The sequence below is a fragment of the Rattus norvegicus genome, chromosome 14, assembly GCF_021556685.1.
Source record: "Rattus norvegicus strain SHRSP/BbbUtx chromosome 14, alternate assembly SHRSP_T2T, whole genome shotgun sequence".
Taxonomy (NCBI): Eukaryota; Metazoa; Chordata; class Mammalia; order Rodentia; family Muridae; genus Rattus; species Rattus norvegicus.
In genome coordinates, this window is record NC_141547.1 from 73,557,460 (window position 1) to 73,582,442 (window position 24,983).

The window sequence follows — 24,983 nt, forward strand, 5'->3', positions numbered from 1 at the left end:
CAGAATTTTAAAACTCTAAATCTTCTAGTACAAAACTCCATCATGGGGATACCATGACAATAAGAATATTAACTAGAACTAACCAGTGGGATTACTATATTGCTATTGTTCTTAGAAATAGTAAAATTGTTAGACAGCAGTCAACACTTACACTTCCTATTGACAGTAGGCTTGTCAAATTCATGAAATGATAGTAAACTCTGTGAGACAGAGATATTGAACTGAAAGGCCCCCGGAGTGGGGAGACCCTCACTCAAGTCTCGGGATGACGCAACCCCCCAAGAACTCACACAAGACCGTCCTTGTTGTAATCACATGAGGTTTATCGATAGCAACCAGTGCACTGGGGTCGAGACTCGTATCCCACGCAGGGGCAGTGGAGTTCGACCCCGAGAGGCTGGGAGAAGAGGTATTTAAAGGGAGAAACCACAACCCGAGGGGGCAGGGATGGCGTCATTGGAAAGTGTGTAGAATAACAGTGAAAAATCACAAGGAAGAACTCTCTGTCCCCCAAGATTGTTTCCTAGGAGAAGCTGTCTCCTACTTCTCAGATTGTTTAACTTCATGGTCCGATAGTTCCTAGGAGAAGTTGTTTCCTGCTTCTCAAGATTGTTCTCTCAGATTTATGGTCAGCTAGTTTCTGGGAGAAAGCTGTTGAGCTGGCCAATGTAATTATTCTATAGCCCTAGGAGAGGCTTCTTGGAACATATAATTCTGGGGCCTAACCTGTTTGTTTGTTTGTTTGTTTTCTGCTCTAAACTTTGTGTCTAGGGGGGCAACTTTAAAACTTTCATCTTTTAGAACTAGAAATGTTAGAACAAATTGAATTTACTAAAATGATTTTAAGACATGTCTTTAAAAGGAAGTTGTCTTAGCAATGTCTATTGCTGTGAAGAGACACTGTGTGAAGAGATCACCGCAAACACTCTTCAAAATCTCCAAATCCTTTCAGCTTCGTTGGCTGTTAACACACGTCTTTCTCTTGGGCTCTTTCCACGCCCCATCAGCAGCTTTCCTTGGCAAGTGCCTTCTCTGAAACTTCTTGAGCTGGGCCCCACAGTGCAAATCACACTCATCACCACTCTTTTCTAAGCTCCTACTAGGATGGCCCATTAAGCCTTGTTTAGAAAGTCCAATCGCTTTTCTAGTCCAGATTCCCAAAATGTTCCACATTTATTCAAACAAAAACGTGGACCACCCTATCACAGCAATACCTCATTTCCTGATATCAACTTCTACCTCAGGGTTTCTATTGCTGTAAAGAGACACTATAACCACAGTTTTATAAAGTAAAACATTTAATTGGGGCTGCTTACAGCTTAAGAGGTTTAGTCCATTCTCATCACACTGAGAAAGATGGCAGCATCCAGGCGGACATGGTACTGGAGAGGAGCTGAGAGTTCTACATCTGAATTGGCAGGCAGCAGGGAAAAAGAGTAAAACACTGGGCCTGGTTTGAGCATGCGCCATCTCGAAGCCCACCCACAGGACATACTTCCTCCAATAAGGCTACACTTCCTAATAATGTCACTCCTCGAAGTGGGGATTTCTGGTTTCCTTGGAGACTCAGTTGTGTCTTGTGTTTTTCTGGACGCTGTCTTATGACAGGATGTTTTGCTGAAGCAGACACATGGTGTTTTTCTGGACGCTGTCTGATGAAAGGGTATGTGATGTTTGGACAGATTGTAAGTATAACCCAACAGACCATGAACAATGCTCGGATACTGGCTCTCTATGCTGGTCTTGTGCTTCGCCGAGGCTGGTCTTCATTGCGTTTTCTTCGGTTCACCATGCTTTCTTTGATGATTTTTGCTTGTCCTGACTTCATAGAGAGAAACACATCAAAGACATCATCCATCAAGATCAAGTAGGCTTCATCCGAGGTGATTCAGGGACACATCAACTTAATCCCTTATATAAACAAACTAAAATTTAAAAATTACATGATTATCTCATCAGATGCTGGAAAAGCTTTGGATAAAATCCAACACCTGCTCATGATAAACGTATTAGAAAAATAATGGATACAGGGCACATAACTAATCATAATCTAAGCAATATACAGCCAGGAGTCAACATCAAACTAAATAGAGAGAAACTTAATCCATTTCCACTAAAATCAGGGACAAGACAAGACTGCCCACTCTCTTCCTATCTTTGCAATATGGTTCTTGAAGTTCTAACCCAGCACACAAGACAACTGAAGATTAAGAGGATACAGATTGGAAAAGAAGAAGTCAAAATTTCACTATTGCAGATAATATGATAGTATACATAAAATTCTACCAGAATACTCCTATAGCTGAGAAACACCTTCAGTAAAGTGACTGGATACAAAATTAACTCCAAGAAAGCAGTAGCTCTCCTTTGTACAAATGAGACCCATCTGATGGTCAAGCACCAATCCCTGACACTATTAATAATACTATGTTATGCTTGCAGACAGGAGTATGTTGTCCTCTGAGAGACTCCACTCAGCAGCTGACTTAGACAAAAAGCCAAACAGTGGATGGAGCTTGGGGACTCTTATGGAAGAACAGGGGGAAGGACTGCAGGCCTGAAGTAGATAGGAACTCCACAGGAAGACCAACAGAGTCAACTAACTTGGACCTTTAAGGATCTTGGAGTCTAAACCATTAACCAAGGAACATACATAGGCTGGACCTGGGCCTCCCCTCTCATCTGTAGTAGAAGTACAGCTTGACCATCATGTGGGTCCTGAACAACTGGAAAGGGAGCTATCCCAAAAGCTGTTACCTGTACATGAGATATGTTCTATTAGCTGGGCTGCCTTGTCTAGCATAAGTGGAAGAAGTGTCTAGCCTCAGAGAGACTTCAAGTGCCAGGGTTGGGGGAATGCCCTGAGGGATCCCCCCAAGCTCAGAGAAGGAGAGGGACTGTGGGATAGGATAACTGGGAGAGGGGCAGTGAGGGGGAATGTAAAGCAAGTAAGTAAAGTTAAATTTTTTATATATATATATATATATATAACTCTAAAGAAACAATCCAGAGCACACAAAGCAAACAGGGACACTAGCAAGAAACACTACTTTAAACAGCTTTCTAAAAATAAAAATTGTAATATCCCCCCTTCCCTTTTCTTCTAGGGTAATTATTCAGCCCTAGAATCTGTCCTCAAACAGAAAGAAAAATGCCTTTGAAACAGGCCAACAATACAGATCAGTGACCTGGATTCTTTTCAATGTGTCCAGGATGTTTTTCAAGGTTACAACATTGCTCAAGATACATTGTATCTAGAGTGTGGGATCAGTGTAAATGGAACTCCTGTATACCAGCATGCTACTTCTAAGATTTCAATAAGTCCACATCACTCAGTTTAGAGAATTAATTGAGAATTATCTAATTTACAATCAGTTTATACCTTCATACATTTTGGAAATGATTTAGGACATTTTATATATTATGTAAAAAATATTATTTCTAATTTTTTAAAGATTTTTATTTAAATTATATATATTTATTTTATGTATATAAATATGCTGTCTTCATGCACACCAAAAGAGTGCATTGGACCCCATTAAAGATGGTTGTGAGTCACTATGTAGTTCTGAGAACTGAATTCAGGACCTCTGGAAGAGTAACCAGTTCTCTTAGCCTGGAGTCATCTGTCCAGCCCCTTAAATTCTTTTTAGCAGCAACTACCTTGTATTAATTTTTTAAAGTTTAGTTGTTGTCCCTAATTACATTTGCGATTTTTTTTAGTTTTATGGATGACTCAGCTATTTTAGAAAAGTTGATTTAATTAGATATATACTTATATACCAAATAAACACTAAACCTTTTTATATTATATACACACTTGACAAGAAGCACTTAACATTCTGCATTTCACTGTTAATACACTAAGGAAAAACAAATTATAATCTCATCTTGTTGTGAAACCTTATTTTGAAAATTAATTACACAAAAAAATTATACTAGGCAGGTGTAGTGGTACACATCTTTAATCCCAGCACTCTGGAAACAGAGCCAGGTGGAATCTAAACAGTGAATTCAAAGCCAGTGAAATCTACATGACTAGATTTGTTTCAAAAAGAAAGAAGGGGAGAGGAGGGGAAGGGAGGGGAGGAAGCAAGCAATTAAATTATGCTTAACACCACTTTAAACTTGACTGTTTTTTTACATGTTTTCTTTTGTTGTTGTTTTATTTGTCTCTTTTTAATGTTTTGTTTTGTTTGTTTTTGAGACAGAGATTCTCTGAGTAGCTCTGGCTGTCCTTTAACTCTGTAGACCTTGAACTACAGTGGCCTTGAACTAAAGAGATTTGCCTGCCTCTGCCTCCGGATTCAAGGACCCACCACCCAGAACAGATTTTATAGACAACTCAGTCCTGGGTCAGGCGATTTCCCCGGTGAGTAAGTCGTGTGTTTATGTGATATTCTGATGTGCAAATTGGAATTAGTAGAGTGTCCTAGTATTACTATCGCTATGATGAAACACCACGGCCAAAAGCAACTGGGGAGCGGGGGCGGAGGGGGTGTGTGATTTGGTTTATACTTCCATTATCATCATCAGAGGAGGTCAGGACAGGAACTCAAATACGGTAGGAACCAGGAGGCAAAAAGCTAAGGCAAAGGCCATGGAAAAGTAGCTTGCTCCCTCTAGCTTATTCCGCCTACTTTCTTACAGAACCCAGGACCAGCAGTCTAAGGGTAGGCCCCTTCCTATGAACTAGGCCCTCCTACATCAATTAATAAATTAATACTACATTAATTAAGAAAATGTCTCACAGACTTGCCTATAGCCAGCAGATCTTAGGGAGGCATTCTTGACTGAGATGCCCTCCTCATGGATGACTAGCTTGTGTCAAGTTTACATAAAACTAACCGGAACATACAGGACTCAGTCTTAAGTGTCATCCAAGGACTAAACGCCCTAACGCGTGTATGCACCATGCCTAAGACACAACGCTATACAAGTTTCACTCATTATTACCACAATGAGCAGCAAAACTCTCGTAGCTAAAACCCTACCTTAAGAGACAGTAAAGGGAGGCTTATAGGATGGAGCAAGCGAGAGAGACACACTAAAAGAGTATAAAGGAAAACGAGGATGGGTAGGTGGAATAGAAAAGCGAAAACCCTGAAGTACCATTCTCGAAAAGAAACAGATCGAATCCTAGACTTCGGAGAGTTCGCCTGCTGGTCCCAGGACTGGTTCGCACTGCGGCGGACTCAGCAGCCGCAACAGTGAAACTAGACCAAGCCTTGTTCCAGCCTACTCTGAGCTGAAGCTAGCGGGCGCACCCTCCAACCCAGATCTTAGCTGTTCTGCTTCTCCACAGCAGTGGCCACCACAGCTTGCTTCCGCCCGTCTCAGCCTCGCGAGGGCGCTCATGCCGCTAGGCGGCTGCAATTGGACTTCCGCGGCCCCCGTAGCTAGGATTTAGTTGCCGCTGTCACCGCCTTTTCCTCCTTTCCCTCAGTTCCTTTTCACTTCCGGGGTTGCTCTAGATCCGCTGGTTCCGTAACAACATCCCGTTGGCTTCCCTCAGGCGGCGGGACCTGTGTAGCCGCCTCCCTCAGAGAGCCTGCCCGCCTGGGCTCGCGCGCTCCCTAGCCCGGGCCGCCATGGCCACCAACCCGCAGCCGCAGCCCCCGCCGCCCGCGCCTCCGCCGCCGCCACCTCAGCCACAGCCTCCGCCGCCGCCACCGGGCCCTGGAGCTGGCCCCGGAGCGAGCGGGCCGGGAGGCGCAGGTGCTGGCTCCGGGGACCCGCAGCTCGTTGCCATGATTGTAAACCACCTCAAGAGCCAGGGGCTTTTCGACCAGTTTCGCAGGGATTGTCTGGCGGATGTGGACACCAAGGTGCGGGGCTGGAGCGGCGGGCGGCGCGGGGAGTGGGGTCCCGCGTGCTCGGAGGGGCGACTTTCCCCGGGCCGGACCCTCGGGACTGTCTTGCACAGGGCTCCTTTTGCAGCCGCCGCTTCGTTTGTTTATTTGTTTGTTTGTTAGACCTGCAGAGGTGTGCAATGCACTCTGCAAGGCTTGGAATGTTCATTCATTCCCTTGCCCCTCTGTTCCTTTCTTGGGCTTGTGTTTCTTGAATACCTACTGTGTACCAGGCACTGCTTGGGCTCAGCAATTATACCGCTGTAGTAAGCTAGATCAAGTCGTTGTTCTTAGGGAGACTGGTTTGAAAGCGGGACTCGGTTTAGTGTTCATTCTTATTTCCCATGGTCTGTCTATTTACTTTTTCCAGCTAAGTTGTTTTTTGCCTATCAAAAGTTTCTTCGGCTTGTGAACACCACAGATTTTGCGTTTGCAGATATCGTAAAATGGTAAAGGAATGGTTTACAATGTGTTTTGCTGGATGTTGAGGGGCGGGTAAAGTTGCAAAGGTAGGAAGGCAAACCTAGGCAAAGAAAAAAAGTGAGTTGGGAGACTGGATGGTCTTTTGCAATGGCTGCCTAAGTTAGGTCAAGTCAACTTGCTAAGATGAGAAGAGGCAGAGAGAGGGAGAGAGGGGCCGGGAGTGAGGGGGGGAAGGATGGAGCCAGCCTTTCGGTTGAAAATTCCAGGAGAAGAAATGTGACAGCAACTTGCTGAAGTGAAAGAAGGACACGCGGGGGGAAGGGGGTGGGGGGGTGTGCGTTAGGAGATTGAGGCCCGTGAGGCAAGGGTCAGCAGAAAGGTTCCCTAACCAAAATGAAGGGAATATAGGCACTGAGACAGAACGGTGCTTTGCAGGTAAGCTGTCATCTTGGCAGCGATCCAAGGATGCGGGACCAAGCAATGAGTGAAGTTAGTGAAAAGCTAGAGAGTATGTTGGAAGCGGGAGAAGGAAGAAGTGTTGCTTCCTCTTGTGGGGTTTTGGTTGCTTTCATTTGGTTTTGTTTGGGGGTGTATGTGTTTATTTTTGCTGCAATGTGGGTTGGTCCATTGGATTGGAGTTGTGATAATGGAAGGTTTTCTTCGGCCTGTCAAGTCTGAAGAACCTGGTTTCTTTAAAAGGGGGTTGTTTGCAGCACCTTCACATCCTTGGGCTTTGAGGTCACCTGCACACAGTTCTGCCATCTCCTCTATAATAATTCCTCCAAAGAACTTGAGGATATCTAATACAAGGACTCTGGTCCTGGGCCCATTCCCTTAGCCTTTCCAAAATGTAGGTTTTATTTACAGGGACTTCAATTAATTGGGTGTGTATAGAAAGTATAATCTTACCTTGCTTAGGAGCTATCACAGCCATATTATAGTCATTGCTGTTGCCTTTTGAAAAATATTTTAATGGGGAAATATTAGGCATGGTCAGGTAAACGTTCCCTCATATAAAGCTAGTTGTTTGCAAGTAACAAGTGGATATTACACATTAATGTTCTCAGAAATCTGTGTATCTGTGTTGTCACTGTATATCGTGTTTAATAAATTTAATGTTTTAATATTTTGATGACAGGTGCAGTCTTTACAATTGAGCCTTTTATTTATCCTGTCTCCATTAAATACTACTGTTGCCTGTGGTATCCCTGCCCAATCTTCCAAAAGTAGATTTTTAAAATGTTTCTTGGGGAAAGAAGAAAAGTTGGTATGACAGTGTAAGTAAGGAACGTGGCCTTTCTCTTCAAATGGGCACAGTAAAGTGCTCTTTTCAGTAGTTGACAGTGGGTGACTGTAGGCAGTTTCATGAGGTTCAGCCTTGTGCTTTGTATAGAGAGTTGAGGGACCACAGAATGTTCTTCTCTAGATAAGAAAGCTTAAAGCTAGATAAGAGTGTAACAGAAAAGACGCTCTTCCCAGAGAGCAGCACAGCGGGGCATAGTTGCTGAATCTCCCCTATAATCATTCAGTTTCTCTTCTACTCCCTACTGTTGTTTCTGTTCCCCCATACCTTCCTTTCCCTTAGATAACAGTTGTGTTGTTTTTAACCTAAATATTTATAAATAAGTCACATTTCTATTTTTTCTAATATGTAAAATGCAAAAGAATACTACTTAAGATTGTAGCATTTATAACAATACAATGAGTAGGCTAAAATAGAGGCAATATTCCCTATTCATGCAAATGAACTCTAGGTATCATCTGCCACTTATAGGAAGTATGGTATTCTTCATACCTGAAGATGAAAAGCTGCTCTGCTTTCTACCTAAAAGTCTCCCCTGTGGTGTATAGGCTATGAACAGTCAGCGGATTATGTCAGTCACATACATGTGTAACAGCCCTGGGTTCATCCAGTGTATCCACACTGGGGTGAGGGGTACCAGTGTCTACTCCCACTCCTGGAGCCATAAAACATAACTCTCCTGGTAGTCGTCATTCTTGAAGGACTGTAGCCTTGGACAGCTCCAAAATCCAGCTACACCACTAAAGATGCGCCTTCTAGACAGCTAGTCATCAGGTGACTGACTCAAGCTGTGTGGCTTGAGAGCCATCCTGCCCCCTTCTTATTGATTACCAACTGGAGAATGAAGAGGGGCAAGCAAGAGGCCCAGCATTCTGTCCAGACAAGAATTTGATGGACCAAGAAAATTCAACTTCTCTTTTGATGACTAGTAAAAGTAGTTTCGGATACTTTCCCAATTATGAATGGCTTCTGGTCAATTAGTTCATGGATCAAGTAAGTATTCACTGATCAAACTTGTGTGACAGACATAGTTTAGAAGTTGGAAGTGCAACAGTAACCCAGAATCCTGCTGCTTCACAGTTTATCCTAGCAGAGGGAAAAAAAGTAAGTAGTCTATAATCAGCTCTGTGCAGAAGAAAAAAGCAGGAAAAGCATAAGAAGGCTTACTATTTGTTCTGGGTAAGGTTTGAGTTAAGATACTATTTGAACTATCCTTGAAGGGATTGAAAAACAAACAGAAAACGGATGCCTTCCAACCCTATAGCAGAGGTAGAGCCTAAGACCTGAGCCAGAACTGCTGGGAGGAGAAAGTACACCTCCCACCCCCAATCTAATGGATTGTGGATCTCAGCCTAATTGTTTAGGGTTTTTTTTAGTAGTGAGAAGTTTGTGAGTTTTGGGAAAAAGTTAATGATCTGACTTGTATTTTAGATGAGGTGATAATTCTTGGTCAACTTTGGACTACAAATGTTTTGCAACCCTAATTTTAGAAGATTTAAGGTACTCTCTCAGAAGAGGGATGTGAGTTAGGCATGGACAGGCAGGAATGTCGGATGTGAGAAGCCTTGGAGCAAGGCTGGAAAAGATAGTAGGAAATGGGTTCTGAACGTCCTCTGATGTATCTGCTAGGACCTGTAGACTTTGCTGACCAGAAGAACTTGTTGGCTTTAAATTTAAGGCAGGATCTTGCCATATAGCACAAGCTGGCCTTGAACCCAGTACATAGCCTGAGTAGACTTTGAAATTGCTGTTCTCCTGCAAAACCCCAGCAAATACTGATTACAGACATGGACCATTGTGCCCTGCTGGTTAAAAAAAAAACCCATAAGCAAGAAAAATTGTTCTTTGTGGGGGAACTGAAATTTGAATTTGTTTTGAGGGGACTAGAGAGCTAAATGTATTCAAGTCCAAATGCTTGTTAAAAGAAAAAAATACATGTTATAAATGTTAGAAAGACAGAAAATTTCCCATTGATTTAGAGTAAGTAAAGAGAGGCATGAATAAGTAATTGGGTGATTTTCCTAGGGAAGAGAAAAAAACAAAAGTTGAAAATTGAAAGTGATGGAAGAGCATTGCATAAGGCTAGGACCTTAAATTCTGTGGGAGGTAGTACCTAGTTATCACTGGCGTGCCAAGCAGTGTGGACCAGAGATGCAAAAGTACAGTGCCCTACACGAATTGCTAAGTGGTGGTATGTATAGAAGATGGCAGGAGTGTGAAAGGATGGTGGATAATAAGCTCACTTTGGATGCAAAGAATGAGCTCTAAGGCGAGAACTTTGTCAGGTGGACGAGTAGAGGGAATGGTTATGTGAGAATTGCTTACTGGGATAGCAGCTTTTGTAGGAGGGAGAGAGAGAAGTGGCACAGAGTGGTGCTGCTCTATTTTCCCTAAAATCCTTCCAGGTCACTAACTTATATTGAATGGGTAAAAGACAGATAAGCAAAGATAACCCTGAATGAGTAGATGAAGGGACTGATGTAGGTAAGGACCCTTATGTTTTGTTTTATTGTGTTTTGGTTTTGAGACATGCTTTCTCTGCATAGCCCTGACTGTCCTGGAACTCAGAGATCCCCCTGCCTCTGCCTCCTGAGTGCTGAGGATTGCTGCACACACTGCTGCAGCCCAGCTAAAGAGTCTAACTTTTTTGTTTGCTTTTGTTTTGTTTTGTTTTGTTTTTTTGGTTCTTTTTTTCGGAGCTGGGGACCGAACCCAGGGCCTTGCGCTTCCTAGGCAAGCGCTCTACCACTGAGCTAAATCCCCAACCCCTTGTTTTGTTTTTCAAGACAAGATGTAGCCCTAGCTGCCCTGTGACTCATTCTGTAGAGCAGGCTCGCCTGGAACTCAGATTCACCTGCCTCTGTGCCACCACCACCCTCACCACCATTTCTCAAATAAAGACTTGATCTTTCATCCTCCTCTGCTCTCCTCCCACCCCCCTCCACCTTTGGTGGGAAGGAGGGGCAAGAAATGGGCAGTTAGAGTTTCTAACCTTAGACAGTGTGGACCTTTTAGGCTGGTTACTTGTAGGGTCTGCCCTGAGCTGTGTGGAGTATTCAGTGGCATTCCTGCCCTCTCTCCTCAGTAATAATCTACAGTGCTTTAGACATTGCCAAATTCCCCCTGGAGGGAAGAGAGGTTAAAATCATTCCTGCTTGAGAACTACTTTTACCCCATATTTAGTGTATAGTTCAGTGGTCTGTCCCTGAGGAATTTCTCATAAGTCTATAACTCGTACCTCATATCTTACCACCACAGACCTTCATTATTTCAGTTATTGCATACTTTTCCAGGTAAGTTTTGTGTCTGCTTACACATAGCTGTTCAACCACTGTGTTCATATGTGTAATGAATGGCCATTCTCAAATCTTGTACAAGTACCAAGTCCCAGTCTGTTTCCAGCTTTATTTCTGATGTCACTGGACTCTCTTCGCTAACTACATTAGACTACCAATATATGGGTTTCCCTAGTACTTCTGACATATTGTTTTCTAGTCCAGTGATTCTTTTCTTTTGTTATTGGCTCTGTCCACAAAGGGCATTCTCACCCCTAGTTACATCATGCAACTTTGAAACTAATTTTCCAGGTAGGTCATATGCCACATTCTTTTTTTTTTTTTTTTAACTTTTGTTATCTGTTTGAATGAATACAGACCATTTATTTGGAAGCTTTTATAAATATAGCAGCAGATATGAAATTTAAATTTTATTTAAACTTAAATTGTAAACGGTGTACTGGACATTGTACTGGACCCTCAGTCCACCTCTAATTCTCCTGTCAGATCTTTCCAGGGAGTCTGCACCACCCCTTCTCAAGGCCTCTTGAGTGTGCAAACACTTCTTGCTCATGCAGCTCTTATAGCATCCAACCAACCACGCCTTCCTCAGCCAGTTTTAACCTTTCATACTCTGGGGGAGATCTCTGGAGGTGATGCATTTCCTTCAAGCTCAGGTCTCTGCTTTCATTCCGTAGAGATCTAGAGAATCTGCCAATCAATCAACAGGCTCACTGAACTATCTGACTCCAGTACTGCAGTGTTTGGGACAGATATGAAGAGAATCTTACTGTCATTCTTAAAGCAAGCAAGAGGGACATTAAAATAACATTGCCACAATCTTTTTCAGGACTTTTTTCCTCTCTCTCTTTGTTTCAAGGCCTCTAACATTAACTTTTGTGTTTTATTTTCTGGGTTTTTTTATTTGTTTGTTTGTTTGGTTAGTTGGGTCTTTTTGTCTACAAAAGGGTTGTTTTCTTCATCTTAACTCTACTTACAACTTGTCTTAGATAAACTTTATTTGTAAGTTTTAACTGTGAAACTTTCCATCAACTATAAGAAACCTTAGGACTATGAAAAATGTTATTATGTTATGTTAAAATTACTGAACTGGTTTTCAATATTGTATGAATTAAAGGTTTCTAGCATTTATGGGTTTTTGGTTTGTTCTGTTTTTCTTTCTAGCCTGCCTATCAGAATCTGAGGCAGAGAGTTGACAACTTCGTTGCAAACCACTTGGCAACTCATACATGGAGTCCCCACCTCAACAAGAACCAACTGAGAAACAATATCCGACAGCAAGTTCTGAAGTAAGTCTGAGTTCAGGGCATAGGCTAGGTTTAAAATGCCATTGTTTACTTTGTCCAAAAGCAAATGGACATATGTTCTCCTCATGTCGGTGCTTTTGGAAGTTTAATATGACTTAGTCCAGTAGTTTTAGAGTATGGCCTCATAATTTCTATTTCTTTTATAAACTTTAACTCTTCTTTTTCTGTAGACTTATAGTTGTATTTAAATACTTGAGAAAAGAAATAGCACGACTTAAAGGAAAACCATCCCAAAAAACTCTATGTAAATATTAATAGATGTAAATGCTATAATGTCCTAGACAGTTACATTAATGACTATTTTCTTGTTTAACAAGTAAAACATGACACAGCTCTGAAATTTAAAAAAAAAATCTCTTGATTATAGGTGTTGTCTTCTAATATATTCAGCATGTAGCTAGATAAAAGAATTTTCTCTTCAGTCATTTTTGCATCAGCATAAGACACAAAGAATAAAGGCTGAAATATTTAGAAAGTCTGAAATATTTACTTTTAAAAAGGGCAAACTTGATTTACAGTCTTCTGCTTGTTTTTGAATATAAATATTTGCTAAGACAAAAAAGGCTTTCTATCTCAGTTGTTTAAAGAGTGCATATTCTTCCTGCTTTGACAAATATTTATACTCAAGAACATTTATAAAGTGTGGCTTTAAACAGGTGATAGTACTGTATCAAGCCCATGTAGTGTGATAGTTCCAAGCTGTAGGAAGCCCCAGAAATAAAAATGCACTAAAAAGTTCATTTATCCCAGGTAATGCTAGGAACCCAGAACCAGGGAGCTTAGGCGGTGTCTCCCTGCACATAAGAAAAGGAAACAGCACTAGACTTCTTGTCTATGTTTTAAAAGCTACGAAAAGTCTGGGTGAGATCAAAAGATGCTATCAGAAGGCTGCTTAACAATAATACCTCTTGGTAAAAAGTCAAGGCTGTTTCCTGAAAAGAAGATACTAGAAGGAGTCTGTTGCATGACAGGCCAAGAAGGCTCCTTAGTTCCACAAAGTCCTTCAGTAGCAAAGTAGCACAGGAGTGGGAGCTGGGGTGCAGCTGTGGTGCCTGACTCACATTTATATGCAGTGCTACTGATAATGCAAGGCTCTGTTCCCACACTTCCTCGATGTGGCCGTCTACAGATGATTGCATTGCTTCATTCTCATCCCACTTAGAAGGCTCTTGCACTCTTCTCGGGAGAAGGGTATCTTTACAGTGCCGAACCAGTTCACAGGATCCAGCAAATCTTGCACTATTTTATTATCCAGTGTTGAGAGTCTCAAAAAGAACAGTTTTCTGGTGTTTTTATTTATACATTAGTGTGCAAGATCTCTTAAGAAGGAAACTGTCATTTGATTTTAGGTGAGGGAAATGTGAGAAATCACTTGCAGCACTAGTACAATAAAAGACATCTTGACCACAGTTTCATGCCTGGTAAAAGGTAAGGAAGCCCAAAACTGGCAGCGATGAGTGAAAGAACACTGTGAGACTAAAGACTGGGAAGGAGAATAGCCGTATTCTGGGAATTCACAGCCACTCTTCCTGAGACTTCTGTACATTGTCCCCTCGTTACCCTGTGGATATGGAAGTCAAAGAAAATCTACAGTGGAATCCAGGTCATTGGGCTTGTACTGCAAGAGCTTTAACCATTGAGACATCTTGCTTGCTCCATTTGCAAATCTTTATGTTAGAAGCAGTATCATATTGAAGTTTTCCTTAGAGAAGGATTTTGTTACAGTTGATTTTTTTGTTTGTTTTCTTGAGATAGGGTATCTCTTTTTTGTTGTTTTGTTTTGTTTGTTTTTTTGAGACAGGGTGTCTCACTATGTAGCGCCGGCTATCCTAAAAGTCACTCTGTAGACCAGGCTAGAAACTCATACCACCTCCCTCTGCCTTAGAGTACATGTGCACTACTGTGCCCGGTTAGTGAAGGGTTCTTTAGTTGTATGCAAACTCAGACTGTATGGATGGACTAGCCCTATAAATAACTGTAGTCTCCAGCAGGTTTTCACACACACTTAAGGAAGTACTTAGCAGACAAACCATCACATTTACCATTTCTATAGAACAAATGGACTACTGTCAGCAACTTAAAGCTTATCTTTTTATTCAGAAGGAAGGAAATTTTCACTCTGTGTATTCATGCTGCAAAATCTGAAAATGCTAGATAGCTTTCAGTAATGATTTGGACAAAATTTTAAAAGAGAAAGAAAGGGTTAAAAGAGAAAGAATGTTTTTTACTTATATATTTACTTTTTCCCCCCAGTACTAGAGGTAGAATCCTGGTTGTCATATGTGCAAAAATAAGCACCTTATCACTGAGGGACTTTAAAAAAATAGTAGGGTCGCCGTATGTAGCCATGAGTCTCATATTCTATATGTAGCCCAGGCTGGCCTTGAACTAGAATGCTGGAATTACAGGCATCTACCATCTTGCCTCAGCCCTTTTTGTTTGTTTTTATTTTGAGGAAAAGTCTCCAAATTTGCCCAGGAGGACCTTGAACTCTTACCCTAAAATTTCCCTGTTTCTCAGGCTGGTCATAAACTTGTGATTATCCTCCTCAACCTCCCCAGTAGTTGGTATTACAGACATGCACTAACCAGGTCTACAGGTAAGTAACTCGAAACAGGAAGGTTTCTGTGGTCAGCATTTGACTTTACCTATGGACCTAGAGCTGAGACTTGTCTCTCTGAGGTGGCAGCTAGGGAGTACCTAAGGCAGTGAGTCTACAAAGCAGTGGACCAGTAGATGTGGACCCGATTTTTGCATAAGATCTTCCTCCATGGGAAGAAAGACTAAATTTAAGAGTATTTTTGTTTACAGGACAAGAAGCCAAAATATAGGCAAAACAGAGAAAGGTAACTGAAGCAGCACTTTTGGGTTCAGTGGGTTTTATTCTTTAATTTTATGCCTTTGTACTTATACCTTGCAGCAAAAACGTTTTAGTGGTTCTTTGTGCCACATTTGCAACTCATGTTTAAAGGGGTCAAAAAGACCTTCAAGATATAGCACTGTTTTCAGGATTTGCATTCTGTTCTTTAATTTTGTAACTTGAAAAAGCAGGTAACCTACTTTGTTGCATGTCAGCTCATTTTTCTTTATGTCCCACATAAATAGAATTATGTTATCACATGGCTTCAAAGTGCCTCAGGAATTGAAAATGCAGTCCACCCTCACCAGACAGGTACACTCAGAAACAGCATTTGACAGTGTAAAGATAACACCTCCTCACCCACTCTATCTAGAAAGATGGGGGCCAAGAAGCAGGAGGTGTCTACTGCCTCGGTCTCCCAACACTGTCCTGGGCATTTTGACTCCTCCTAGTGCATTCTAAGAAGAGATGTGATCTTAACTCTATCTTGCTCAGATGTCCTTTTACACAAGTGCTGCTTAGGTGTTCTTGTCGTGCCTGTGTGCCCTCTGGGTCCTTAGACTTACAGTTACTTCCCTCCCTTCCTCTCTACACATCAAGACTCAGCTCAATGGCTTCTCTTTCTGCAGTATTCCACCTTCTTGTGGACATAGCCAATACTGCCTTACTCTTCTCTTTCCCCACAGTAGATTGTGTGTGTTCATGTCTAGCCTCTTGTATTTTAATTGTGTCTGTATCTTTAACCAACACAGGGTCCAGGTCTGGTTTGTAGTTGCCTGGTGGCCAGTATGGTGCATTTTATGTAGAAGACATTCATAACCTACGTCTTTAAATGGCTAAATCATCCTATTTTATAACAGGAAGGTAATAAAAAGGAAAGCCAGACATGTTGAGTTTTATTTTGTTTTCCTTGTTTCTTGTTTATCAATTTGATGAAATTATGCCTTGTGTATATTCTTTACCTTAACTAAAAACTCAAAGACTTGCAAAAAGTTTATATTTTCTATTTTTAAGAAAACATTTCAGAGTCAAGATTACTAGGCCTGGAACTCATCAGTCGTGAGGCCCTCTTATGTTCCAGGGATGGAGGTTGAGAGAGGTACCACCTCCTTCATGCTCTTCAGCACTGCAGCAACGCCAGAGACCTTTTCTGTGTTTTAGTCTTTCTACCAGGGATGCATTGGTGGATGGTTTACAAATGTCTTTGTAGTATAGCATGCCTAAAACCACTACTGTATTAACTTTCCCAAATAGAATAATGAAGGTTGAACACATGTAGATACTATTTTCTTTAAAATAGTTTGTGCAAATAATATAAAATTATTTTTTTTTTTTTTTTTTTTTTTTACCTTTCTGTGAATTGCTTGTATTTCAGATCAGGAATGCTGGAGTCTGGTATTGACCGAATTATTTCTCAGGTTGTGGATCCAAAGATCAACCACACATTCAGGCCTCAGGTAGAAAAAGCTGTGCATGAGTTTCTGGCCACATTGAATCACAAAGAGGAAACAGCTGGCAGCACAGCTCCTGATGATGAGAAGCTGGAGTCCTCTGTCATTACCCAAGGTGCTTTGCTTTTCTCTTGTCAGTTCCCAGGCTTTCCTTGTTCTGATTGCCTGGATGGAGAGGTTTGGTTTTTAATATATTGCTCCATTTTGCTACTCTAATGAAATTATATGTACTTTCAATATTGCTCAAGTTCTCCAACTGGCAAGACATTTCTATTTTGAAATTAATTTCAGAAAGCATTGTAGTAATGATGAGTTTGTGTGTGTGCACACTTGCTATAAGACAGAAGGCAACTGAAATAGTAAAGACATTTTTTTCACAAGTGGAATGTTCTCAGATGTGTTGGCATCCTTCCTGTAAGACACTATGTACTCAGGAGATAGAAATTTTTTAGTATGTGTACCAGCATTGTACCTGAAAAGCCTACAGGAACATGTGTTTCTGCTCACCTTATAACAGTTGTGTGTAGTGTCAATGAAGCAGAGGGATGTACTTTTTCATACATTAATTCCAAGTCCTATCTTCTCCTTGAAGGTGCTCCTGCTCCTGGGCCCAGTGCTAATGTAGCCAGTGATGCCATGTCAATCTTGGAAACCATAACTTCTCTTAACCAAGAAGCTAACGCTGCCGCCAGAGCTTCAACTGAAATGTCAAATGCCAAGGCCAGTGAGAGAATATCCAGAAAACTCTCATCTCAGCCAAGCACTGACATTAGCACAGACAAGGAGAGAGGCTCAGAGGATGGGGCTGAGAGAGAAAAGGTTACCCCTGATTCTGGAGGAGAGGGGCTAGAAACTGCTCCCAAGTCAGAAGAACCCAATGATCTCCCATGTCCAGTGGAAGAAACTAAAAATCATACGAAAGAGAATAGCTTACTGTTCCTAAGTAAGGATGCTCAGCAGGAAAACAGTGACCCAAAAATTAAATCAACGGACAAAGGAGAAAAGAAACCAGATGGTAATGAGAAAGGAGAAAGAAAGAAAGAAAAGAAGGAAAAGACTGAAAAAAAAATTGATCACTCTAAAAGGAATGAAGACACACAGAAAGTGAAAGATGAGAGGCAGGCCAAGGACAGAGAAGCGGAGAGCACGAAGCTTCCTTCTGAAAAGATCAGCAGCAGAGCCAGGGCTGCAGAGGGGACAAAAGAAGGTACATGGATAAGCCACATGGTTTCAAGAGCAGATTGTTCCTTACAGGAAGAGGGACAGTGTCATATTTGGTTTTGATTGTAATGATTTGTTTTGGTGTTTTCATGTCAAAACTTGCAAAACAGTAAAAGTAATAAGCTGTGCATGGTGGCACCCTGCAGTAATCTTAGCACTGGACATGTCTATTGCAGGGTCCAGGCTAGCCTGAGCTAAATCATTCTGCCCCATTTGGGCTGGATGGCAGGCAGGAAATAGATATAATTTCTTTACTATACTGATGTCTCTATTCACCAAAAAATTAACAGAAAAGCTACAAACTTTGTAATTTATATTATCATTTTTTTCCACACTGTTCCAAGCAACTTATATCATGTATACTAATTTTCAAAAACCAGGTAGTAATAATAATAGTTACTTAAAATCTACATTTGTATATAGCCTTACATTATAAATTAATAGTTATTGTTGCAAGTGACTATTTTACCTTTGTATTTTATTAAGATAGCTGCTTTTCTTTCTGATAGCTAAACTTATTGTTTAAAGCAGGAAATTTCTAATACTGAGGGCTTAGGCTTTAAATACATTCTTGTGCTCAGTTGTTTATTTTGCTTCATGTTTTTCTTAAAGATTGTTCTTTGGTAGATTCTGATGTGGATGGTCTCACTGATATCACAGTTAGTTCTGTCCACACCAGTGACCTTTCATCTTTTGAAGAAGACACAGAGGAGGAAGTTGTCATGTCTGAGAGCATGGAAGAAGGAGAGATTACATCAGAAGGTAAGGGTAATGCATTTTTCTCAATATCTCTATGATATTTTTGTAAGCATTATTTGCATTCTGTTCTAATGGCTACTTCCTGACTGTGTGGCATAACTAGAGCCTGCTACCTTGTGATTGCAAGATTGGCTACTGATTGAGCTGCAGGGTTGTCTGTTTAATTATCCTTGTATATGTTCCCAGCCCTCAACAAGCCATCATTTGATGCTGTTACAAAATTGAGAGAAGACAGTGTACACAGACTTTTATTTCTGTGTGAATGATACTTGGTGGAATACAAGCGCGAAGGCTGCCCTCACTTCTACCACCAGTTAGAAATTTGAGGGACCTAAACAGCACCCTTGGAAAACTGATTTCCTAAGAAACCTAACAGAGTTAACCAAAAATACGTATATTATACTAGTCAGGTATGTTGTCTTGTGCTTAGAATCCCAGCACTGGGAAGGCTGAGGCAAGAGAAAAACTGTTAACTAGGTCTATATAGGGAGTTCTAGGCTATACTTCTAATGTAGTGCCCTGCCTCAAATAGCAAATACTAGTCTACTCGATACAGTTGATCCAGCTAAGGAACATAGTCAAATCAGAGAAGGGATGGTATACAGAGGGTCAAGTTTAGAAACATTCCAAACAGGACCCCTCTGTATGTTCTCCCTAGAATTGTGGGCAACTTGACATCCGTTTCTATAATTGGGATAGACTATGATAAACCAGAGAACTTCGAATTTACAGATATTCATTTACCTCTGCCTCTGAAGTGTTGGAATTAAAGGTGTACACTACCACACCCAGATCATACCTGAGATCTTAAGCCTACCTATGTGTTCAGGGAAACACACAGAACTTCGGTCTGAACTTTTTATGTGGACTGGAGGATTAGCCATAATGGCCTGCCTGCCTTTGTGCCTCTACCTAAGAGATCTTGCTGCAGGACTGGATCCCATTCCTCCATCTTAACAATAGTAGACTTTGACCATGAGAGAACCAGGAAAGCAGAAGCACATCAGTCAAGTACAACATCATGAGAGCCTGGAGATGACCTCTCAGAAGCCTAAGGCAAATGTCAGACCTCTCTGGGCAAAGTTGAAATCGTTATTATAGAGTTTGCTTGTCAGCCAACCCTTCCTACATGCTTACTAGGGTCCAGAGACTGTGCTAATGTCTTTCTTTGTCTTAACTCCTGCAGCCCTGGAAAGGAGGCACAACAAAGGGAACAAAGTCTTAAAGTATGTCCTATCCAAAGTCACATAGCCACTGAGCACCAGGGCAGAATTCATAGCTGAGTCTGCATGTAGCCAGTACATGGGGCTGCTCTTTGCCCTGATATACTCTTACCAGTAGGCAGCATCCTTTACATTTTCTGCTAGTTTTGGATAGGATGTCTAGGAAGAAACTCAGAGGGGGAAGTAGAGCCTTTTAGCTTCACGGATCCTTTTCTTAGCCTTTCATGTCTTTAAATTTAATGTATATGTCCAGAAGAATCAAAGTTACATATTCAGAATAGGGGCAACAGTGTACACTAGCTATGATGGTGGTCCTTACTGCCCAGCTCATGTAGAAAGGCTAGTCCCCATCCTGTGATTCCTGTGGTTTTTCTACTCCTCTGATGCTTTGGGGTCTGCTGGGGTGCTTTCTTGGTTGGGGCTAGATTTTATGTGTACATGCTCTAAACATAAGAAGTTCACTAAGAACAATAAATAATAAGAAATGAAAGCATTCCTTTTTTCTGCCTTTCTGCTGTGTCAAATGGAAAGAATGCCTTCCCAATGCAGAGGTGTTAGTGTAAGGTGTGTGTGATTGACTCCTGCTTTTTCCCTGAACGCATAAGTAGGGTTAAGATCTCAGGTATGAGATGGGTATGGTGGTGTACACCTTTGAACCCAACACTTGGGAGGCAGAGGCAAGTGGGCATCTGTAAATTGGGGACCAGCCTGGTCCTCACAGTGAGTTCCAGGACAGCCAGAGAAAATAGTGAGACTCTCTCTAAAAAAACTAAAAAAATAAGTAAAATTTCAAGTATGCTTTAAAGTATAGTTTCAAGTGAATTTCCTCAATTTAACAGTGATAACCATTTATCACTGTTACATTTATATCAAGACCAAGAATTAATTATTTGTCAAATTATGTTATTTAAAATAACTAATGAGAGGAACAGTTAGGAAGGTTCCAGCAGCTTCAACTAAGTAGCCTCCTGAATTACATCAAACAGTAGACGGTAAAGGAAGACTTAAGCTTAGACTGGCAGAAACAATCTATCAACCTCTGAGTGGAAGCTTCCTTCCCATCAGGTCATATTCAGGTCACAGTTCTAAAGGCCTAGCAGTAGTACAGCCAGTGTGTTCTTGGCTTCCATGTTGAGCCTACAAAACCACACCTCTCCAGGGGCAGAGTGGAGCCTCTGTGCCTCCTCTTCAGTTCTGAGCCTGTCCTGCTTCTGCCCTGCTCTGTGCAACTTTCCTCTATGCTTTTTTTTTATAACACAAATGTCTAACTTGCTCTGCCTCTATATATATGTGGACTGTAGTTTTTTAAACTGTCAGTTTCTGAATTTCCTCATACAGACAACCCCTTTGGACCTTTAAATACATTTGAAGTATATTAGTATCTTTTGCTGCATATATGACATGTTGTTGCTTGTTGACAGAAGCACTTTTTATATGGCTTCTTTCCAGATGAAGAGAAAAACAAGCAGAATAAAACAAAAGCTCAAACTAGTGATTCTACTGATGGAAAAGCCAGAAGTGTACGGCATGCCTATGTTCACAAACCTTATCTCTACTCAAAGTACTACAGTGATTCTGATGACGAACTCACAGTGGAACAACGGCGGCAGTCCATTGTAAGTCCAGTCGATCCCTGACTGATTTAGCAGTGGTTCTAAACCTTCCTAATGCTGCAGTCCTTTAAACATTCCTCATGTTGTAGTGGCCCCCACACTATGAAATTATTTTCTTACTACCTCATAACTGTAATTTTGCTATATTATTTTGTAATTATGAATTATAATATATATCTGATATGCAGAATATCTGATATACAACCTCTGTGAAAGTGTTGATCAACCCTCAAAGAGATCACAATCCACAGGTTGAGAACAACTATGATTTAGCCTGATACAACAGACTGACAAAATTTGAATGGTAGTCTGTGCACGGTATAGTATGCACACAGCAGACATGGCCTTGCCCTCGGGGAGCTTGGCGTGGAACTACATAGAATAGACAACAAAGGTGATACACCTCATCACTTTCCATGGGAGATCTGGAAAGTGCTGATCCCAGAGCGTTTATGCTGATGGAACACAGCTAAAAATCTGCAAGTGTAACTTTTTTAAAATGTAGTATGGGAAGCATAAAAAATATATCAGTAGTGCTATCATATCATTGTTACAAACAAAAGTGAAAAAATGTATGCTTCATATTGTGAAAATGCTCATATCCCTCTGACTCATTCCACACAGACATACAGTGAGTAACTAGTATAATATTGAGAGAAACGCAGTCTACCAATTTTCTAGGTTTGAAAATGCTTCCTATTATCAAGTACCGTGTTCAATTATTGAATGCTTTTCAAACAAGATTCATTAGTTTTTAAATGGCTTACAGTTTAAGGAACATAACAATTTAAAAAGTTTCTTATGTCATGATTAGGGAATTTATAGAAATAACTGTTGAGGACAGCACTATGCAGTGCGACTGCTAGCCAGTTTTCCTTCTAGGCTTACTTCTTAGAGAGGATTCAGAGTAGGAGCTATGCACCTGCTTAGGATTTTGAGTTGGATGTTTTGAAAGTTTGGCTTTGAGCTCTGAGCCAGAAAGGGATGGTTTGAATAACAAGATGATTGTGAATTCTCTCTAGTTGAGATTCTGCCAGCAGAAAGTCCCAAGGCCACAGTCGAGGCCCAGGAGTGTAGCCACCAAGTCAGATTGGCTGTAGAATTTACCTGTCACTTGAAGTTCTGAAGACTTACCCATTTATGCTTGATATTTATGTTTCTATGACTTTTCTCTCAAATAACAGTACTCTTTTGTGGTTGTAGCATCACCTTTTTTCAGATAATGCCTTTTCTTCTTCAAATCAATAGCATTCTAATATAATAATTAAGTTTTCCTATCTGTGCCTTCTATCAGCTGGTAGCTTCCAAAACAGAGTAGTCATACCCATACCTAGGCACACACAGTTAATATCTGCTTCCTTTTTTTTTCTTTTCTTTTTTTTTTTAAGATTTGTGTGTATGTTTTGCCTGTGTGTATGTGTATGCCTGCAGAGGTTAGAAGGTGTTAAATTTCCTGAAAAGTGGACTTAGTGATGATTGTATGCTATCATGTGGTTGCTGGGAACAACCTTAGTCAGCCTGGGTCATCTGTGAGAACAGCACGTGCTCTTAACCACTGAACCATACTTTTGCATATTCTATTGATTTGTAAAAACATCAGAAGAACAAACTAAAACTTTGTTGGTGGGGGCGACTTTGAGTACTAGGGTTTACAACCCAAGGCCTCCCTCATTTGCAGAGCCGGATCAATACCTCAAGGATGTACTCTCAGCTATTTTCTCACATACATTCTTTCAGAGTGTCTTTGCTTTTACCTGATAATATTCGGGCAATTGTGGTTTTAGGCTAAAGAAAAAGAAGAGAGACTTTTAAGAAGACGAATCAATAGAGAAAAACTTGAAGAAAAACGAAAACAGAAAGCAGAAAAGACAAAGTCTTCCAAAGCGAAGAGCCAAGGTATAGCAGATATTACTGTTATTTGAGAGTATCTTATACACACCATCATTTTCTAGTTAGTCTCATATTCCTTGTGGCATATGCACATAAAAAGGTGATATGTTCCTAAGTGTGGAAGAATTTATTCTGCAGTAATGGTGGAATGGATTTCAGATAGAAGCAGATGAGCATTTCCAATGATGATAATGCAGCTCACATCATCTTTGCTTTTTCCTTTTACTTTTGTTATTTCCTCTGATGCTGGGGATTGAAATCAAGGCCACAGACTTGCTAAACACAAGCTCTGCCCCAGACTGTATTGCAGCCCTTATGTTGACTTTTATCTGGCACAGTAAATATAACAAAATTGGCGTCTGTTTTTCCTAGCAGAAACGGAGACTCCTTCGAAGCTATTTTGTGTTTTATACTGATTATAAAGCTGTAATGAAAAGTAAATAGAGCACTGTTACAGAACTGTCTTCTGAAATAAAGCTTCTTTATTTACTTTCTAGGCAAAAGTAGTGTGGACCTAGAAGACTCGTCAACTAAGACTTTGGAACCTAAAGCCCCAAGAATTAAAGAAGTCCTTAAAGAACGGAAAGTTTTAGAGAAGAAAGTAGCTTTAAGCAAAAGAAGAAGAAAAGATTCAAGGTGCATTTTTACCTGTTATATTCTGAGTGTCACATTAATGGTGTGTTTGCAGAAGAACAGCTTTGAAAGTGGGCATAGGCTGTCTTAAAAAGTAGCTGGGCATAGTGTGGAATGCATATAATCCCAATACTGGGGAGGCAGGAGCAGTGGGATCTCTGTGAATTTGAGGCCATCCTGATCTACACAGAGAGTAAGGACAGCCAGGGCTATAGACAGAGACCCTATCTCTCCATTTAAAAAAAAAAAAGTCCTTTTCACTTCTTGATGGATTGTGAGTTTCTGTGTTAACCATCATTTTTTGCACAAAGAGACATCTCTGTTGAGGTCTGAGAACTGTACTAATCTATAGGTGTAGAAATAACCCTAGAACTCTGGCCTTGAGCTCACTCTGGTCCTTCTGCCATGGCCTCTCCAGTGCTGGAATTAAAGGTGTGTAGCTTTTTTAGAGAGAGGAATTTATAGGGCAGTTTGATTTTATATCTATTCAGCAAAATAAAAGTAGTATGTCCACCTCTGGGTCCCATGAACTCTCGAATCATGCATTTTAAATGTCATAAGTATTTAATATTAGTATGACTAATATGAAAATTAGTCAAATTTACAGTACCGGGCACATGTCTCTTGTGGATCAGGCCTTAAATCCAACCAGAACATGATTAGTGACACCCATAATGTTCATGCCACTGTTGCACCTATGAGCATGTCTTACCATGCTGGTGGTTGTTGGAGCTCACAGGGTTCACAGCTCTGTGGACTGTTGATGACTCCCTCCATCCCCAGGAGCCTGCTTAATACCTTCTGGTACTTTGAAGTTTACCCAGCAGGGAAGAAGCTTTGAGAATAGTACTAGCTTGATTTCTCCATGTCCTGTGGTTGCAACCAAGATCAGTGATAATAGCTAGTACTGTTTTGGGAATCTCTGAGACTCCTTCCCAACCAACAACTTGAGAAGAAGCATCTGACACTTGGGTAGTTATTTGGCAACCTAGGGCTTCTAGGGGAAGCATTTTCCTCTGAATATCTGGGGATAGAACTCAGGCCACCTGTCTTGGCAGGAAGCAGCTTTATTTAATGGGCCATCTTGCTGACCTTGACATTCGTTTATTATTATTATTATTATTATTATTATTATTATTATTAATCATTCCA

General features: G+C 40.9%; 1 protein-coding gene and 1 long non-coding RNA gene across 11 annotated transcripts in view; one reads left to right on the plus strand and one right to left on the minus strand.

Annotated features, from left to right (window-relative positions):
- Window positions 1–302: 302 nt before the first annotated feature.
- LOC108352768 (uncharacterized) lies at window positions 303–5,338 on the minus strand. Of its 2 annotated transcripts, none has more exons than XR_015637068.1 (2): window positions 5,113–5,338; window positions 303–1,822 (listed from the first exon to the last, which is right to left on the minus strand). It is a non-coding gene; the product is annotated as an uncharacterized LOC108352768 (long non-coding RNA). The 2 variants fall into 2 exon arrangements; XR_015637069.1 differs by having other exon boundaries at window positions 303–1,925.
- A 117-nt stretch (window positions 5,339–5,455) lies between these two features.
- The window catches only part of Bod1l1 (biorientation of chromosomes in cell division 1-like 1), a 54,668-nt gene continuing 35,140 nt past the window's right edge, over window positions 5,456–24,983 (plus strand). For all 9 annotated transcript variants that reach the window (XM_087584554.1, XM_087584556.1, XM_087584555.1 and 6 more), the window contains exons 1-8: window positions 5,456–5,828; window positions 12,039–12,163; window positions 16,417–16,607; window positions 17,085–17,699; window positions 18,326–18,475; window positions 21,145–21,311; window positions 23,093–23,204; window positions 23,696–23,834. In XM_087584554.1, the coding sequence (XP_087440680.1) occupies window positions 5,592–5,828; window positions 12,039–12,163; window positions 16,417–16,607; window positions 17,085–17,699; window positions 18,326–18,475; window positions 21,145–21,311; window positions 23,093–23,204; window positions 23,696–23,834 (1,736 nt within the window). In that variant the 5' untranslated portion in view covers window positions 5,456–5,591. The remainder of the gene's footprint in view (window positions 5,829–12,038; window positions 12,164–16,416; window positions 16,608–17,084; window positions 17,700–18,325; window positions 18,476–21,144; window positions 21,312–23,092; window positions 23,205–23,695; window positions 23,835–24,983) is intronic.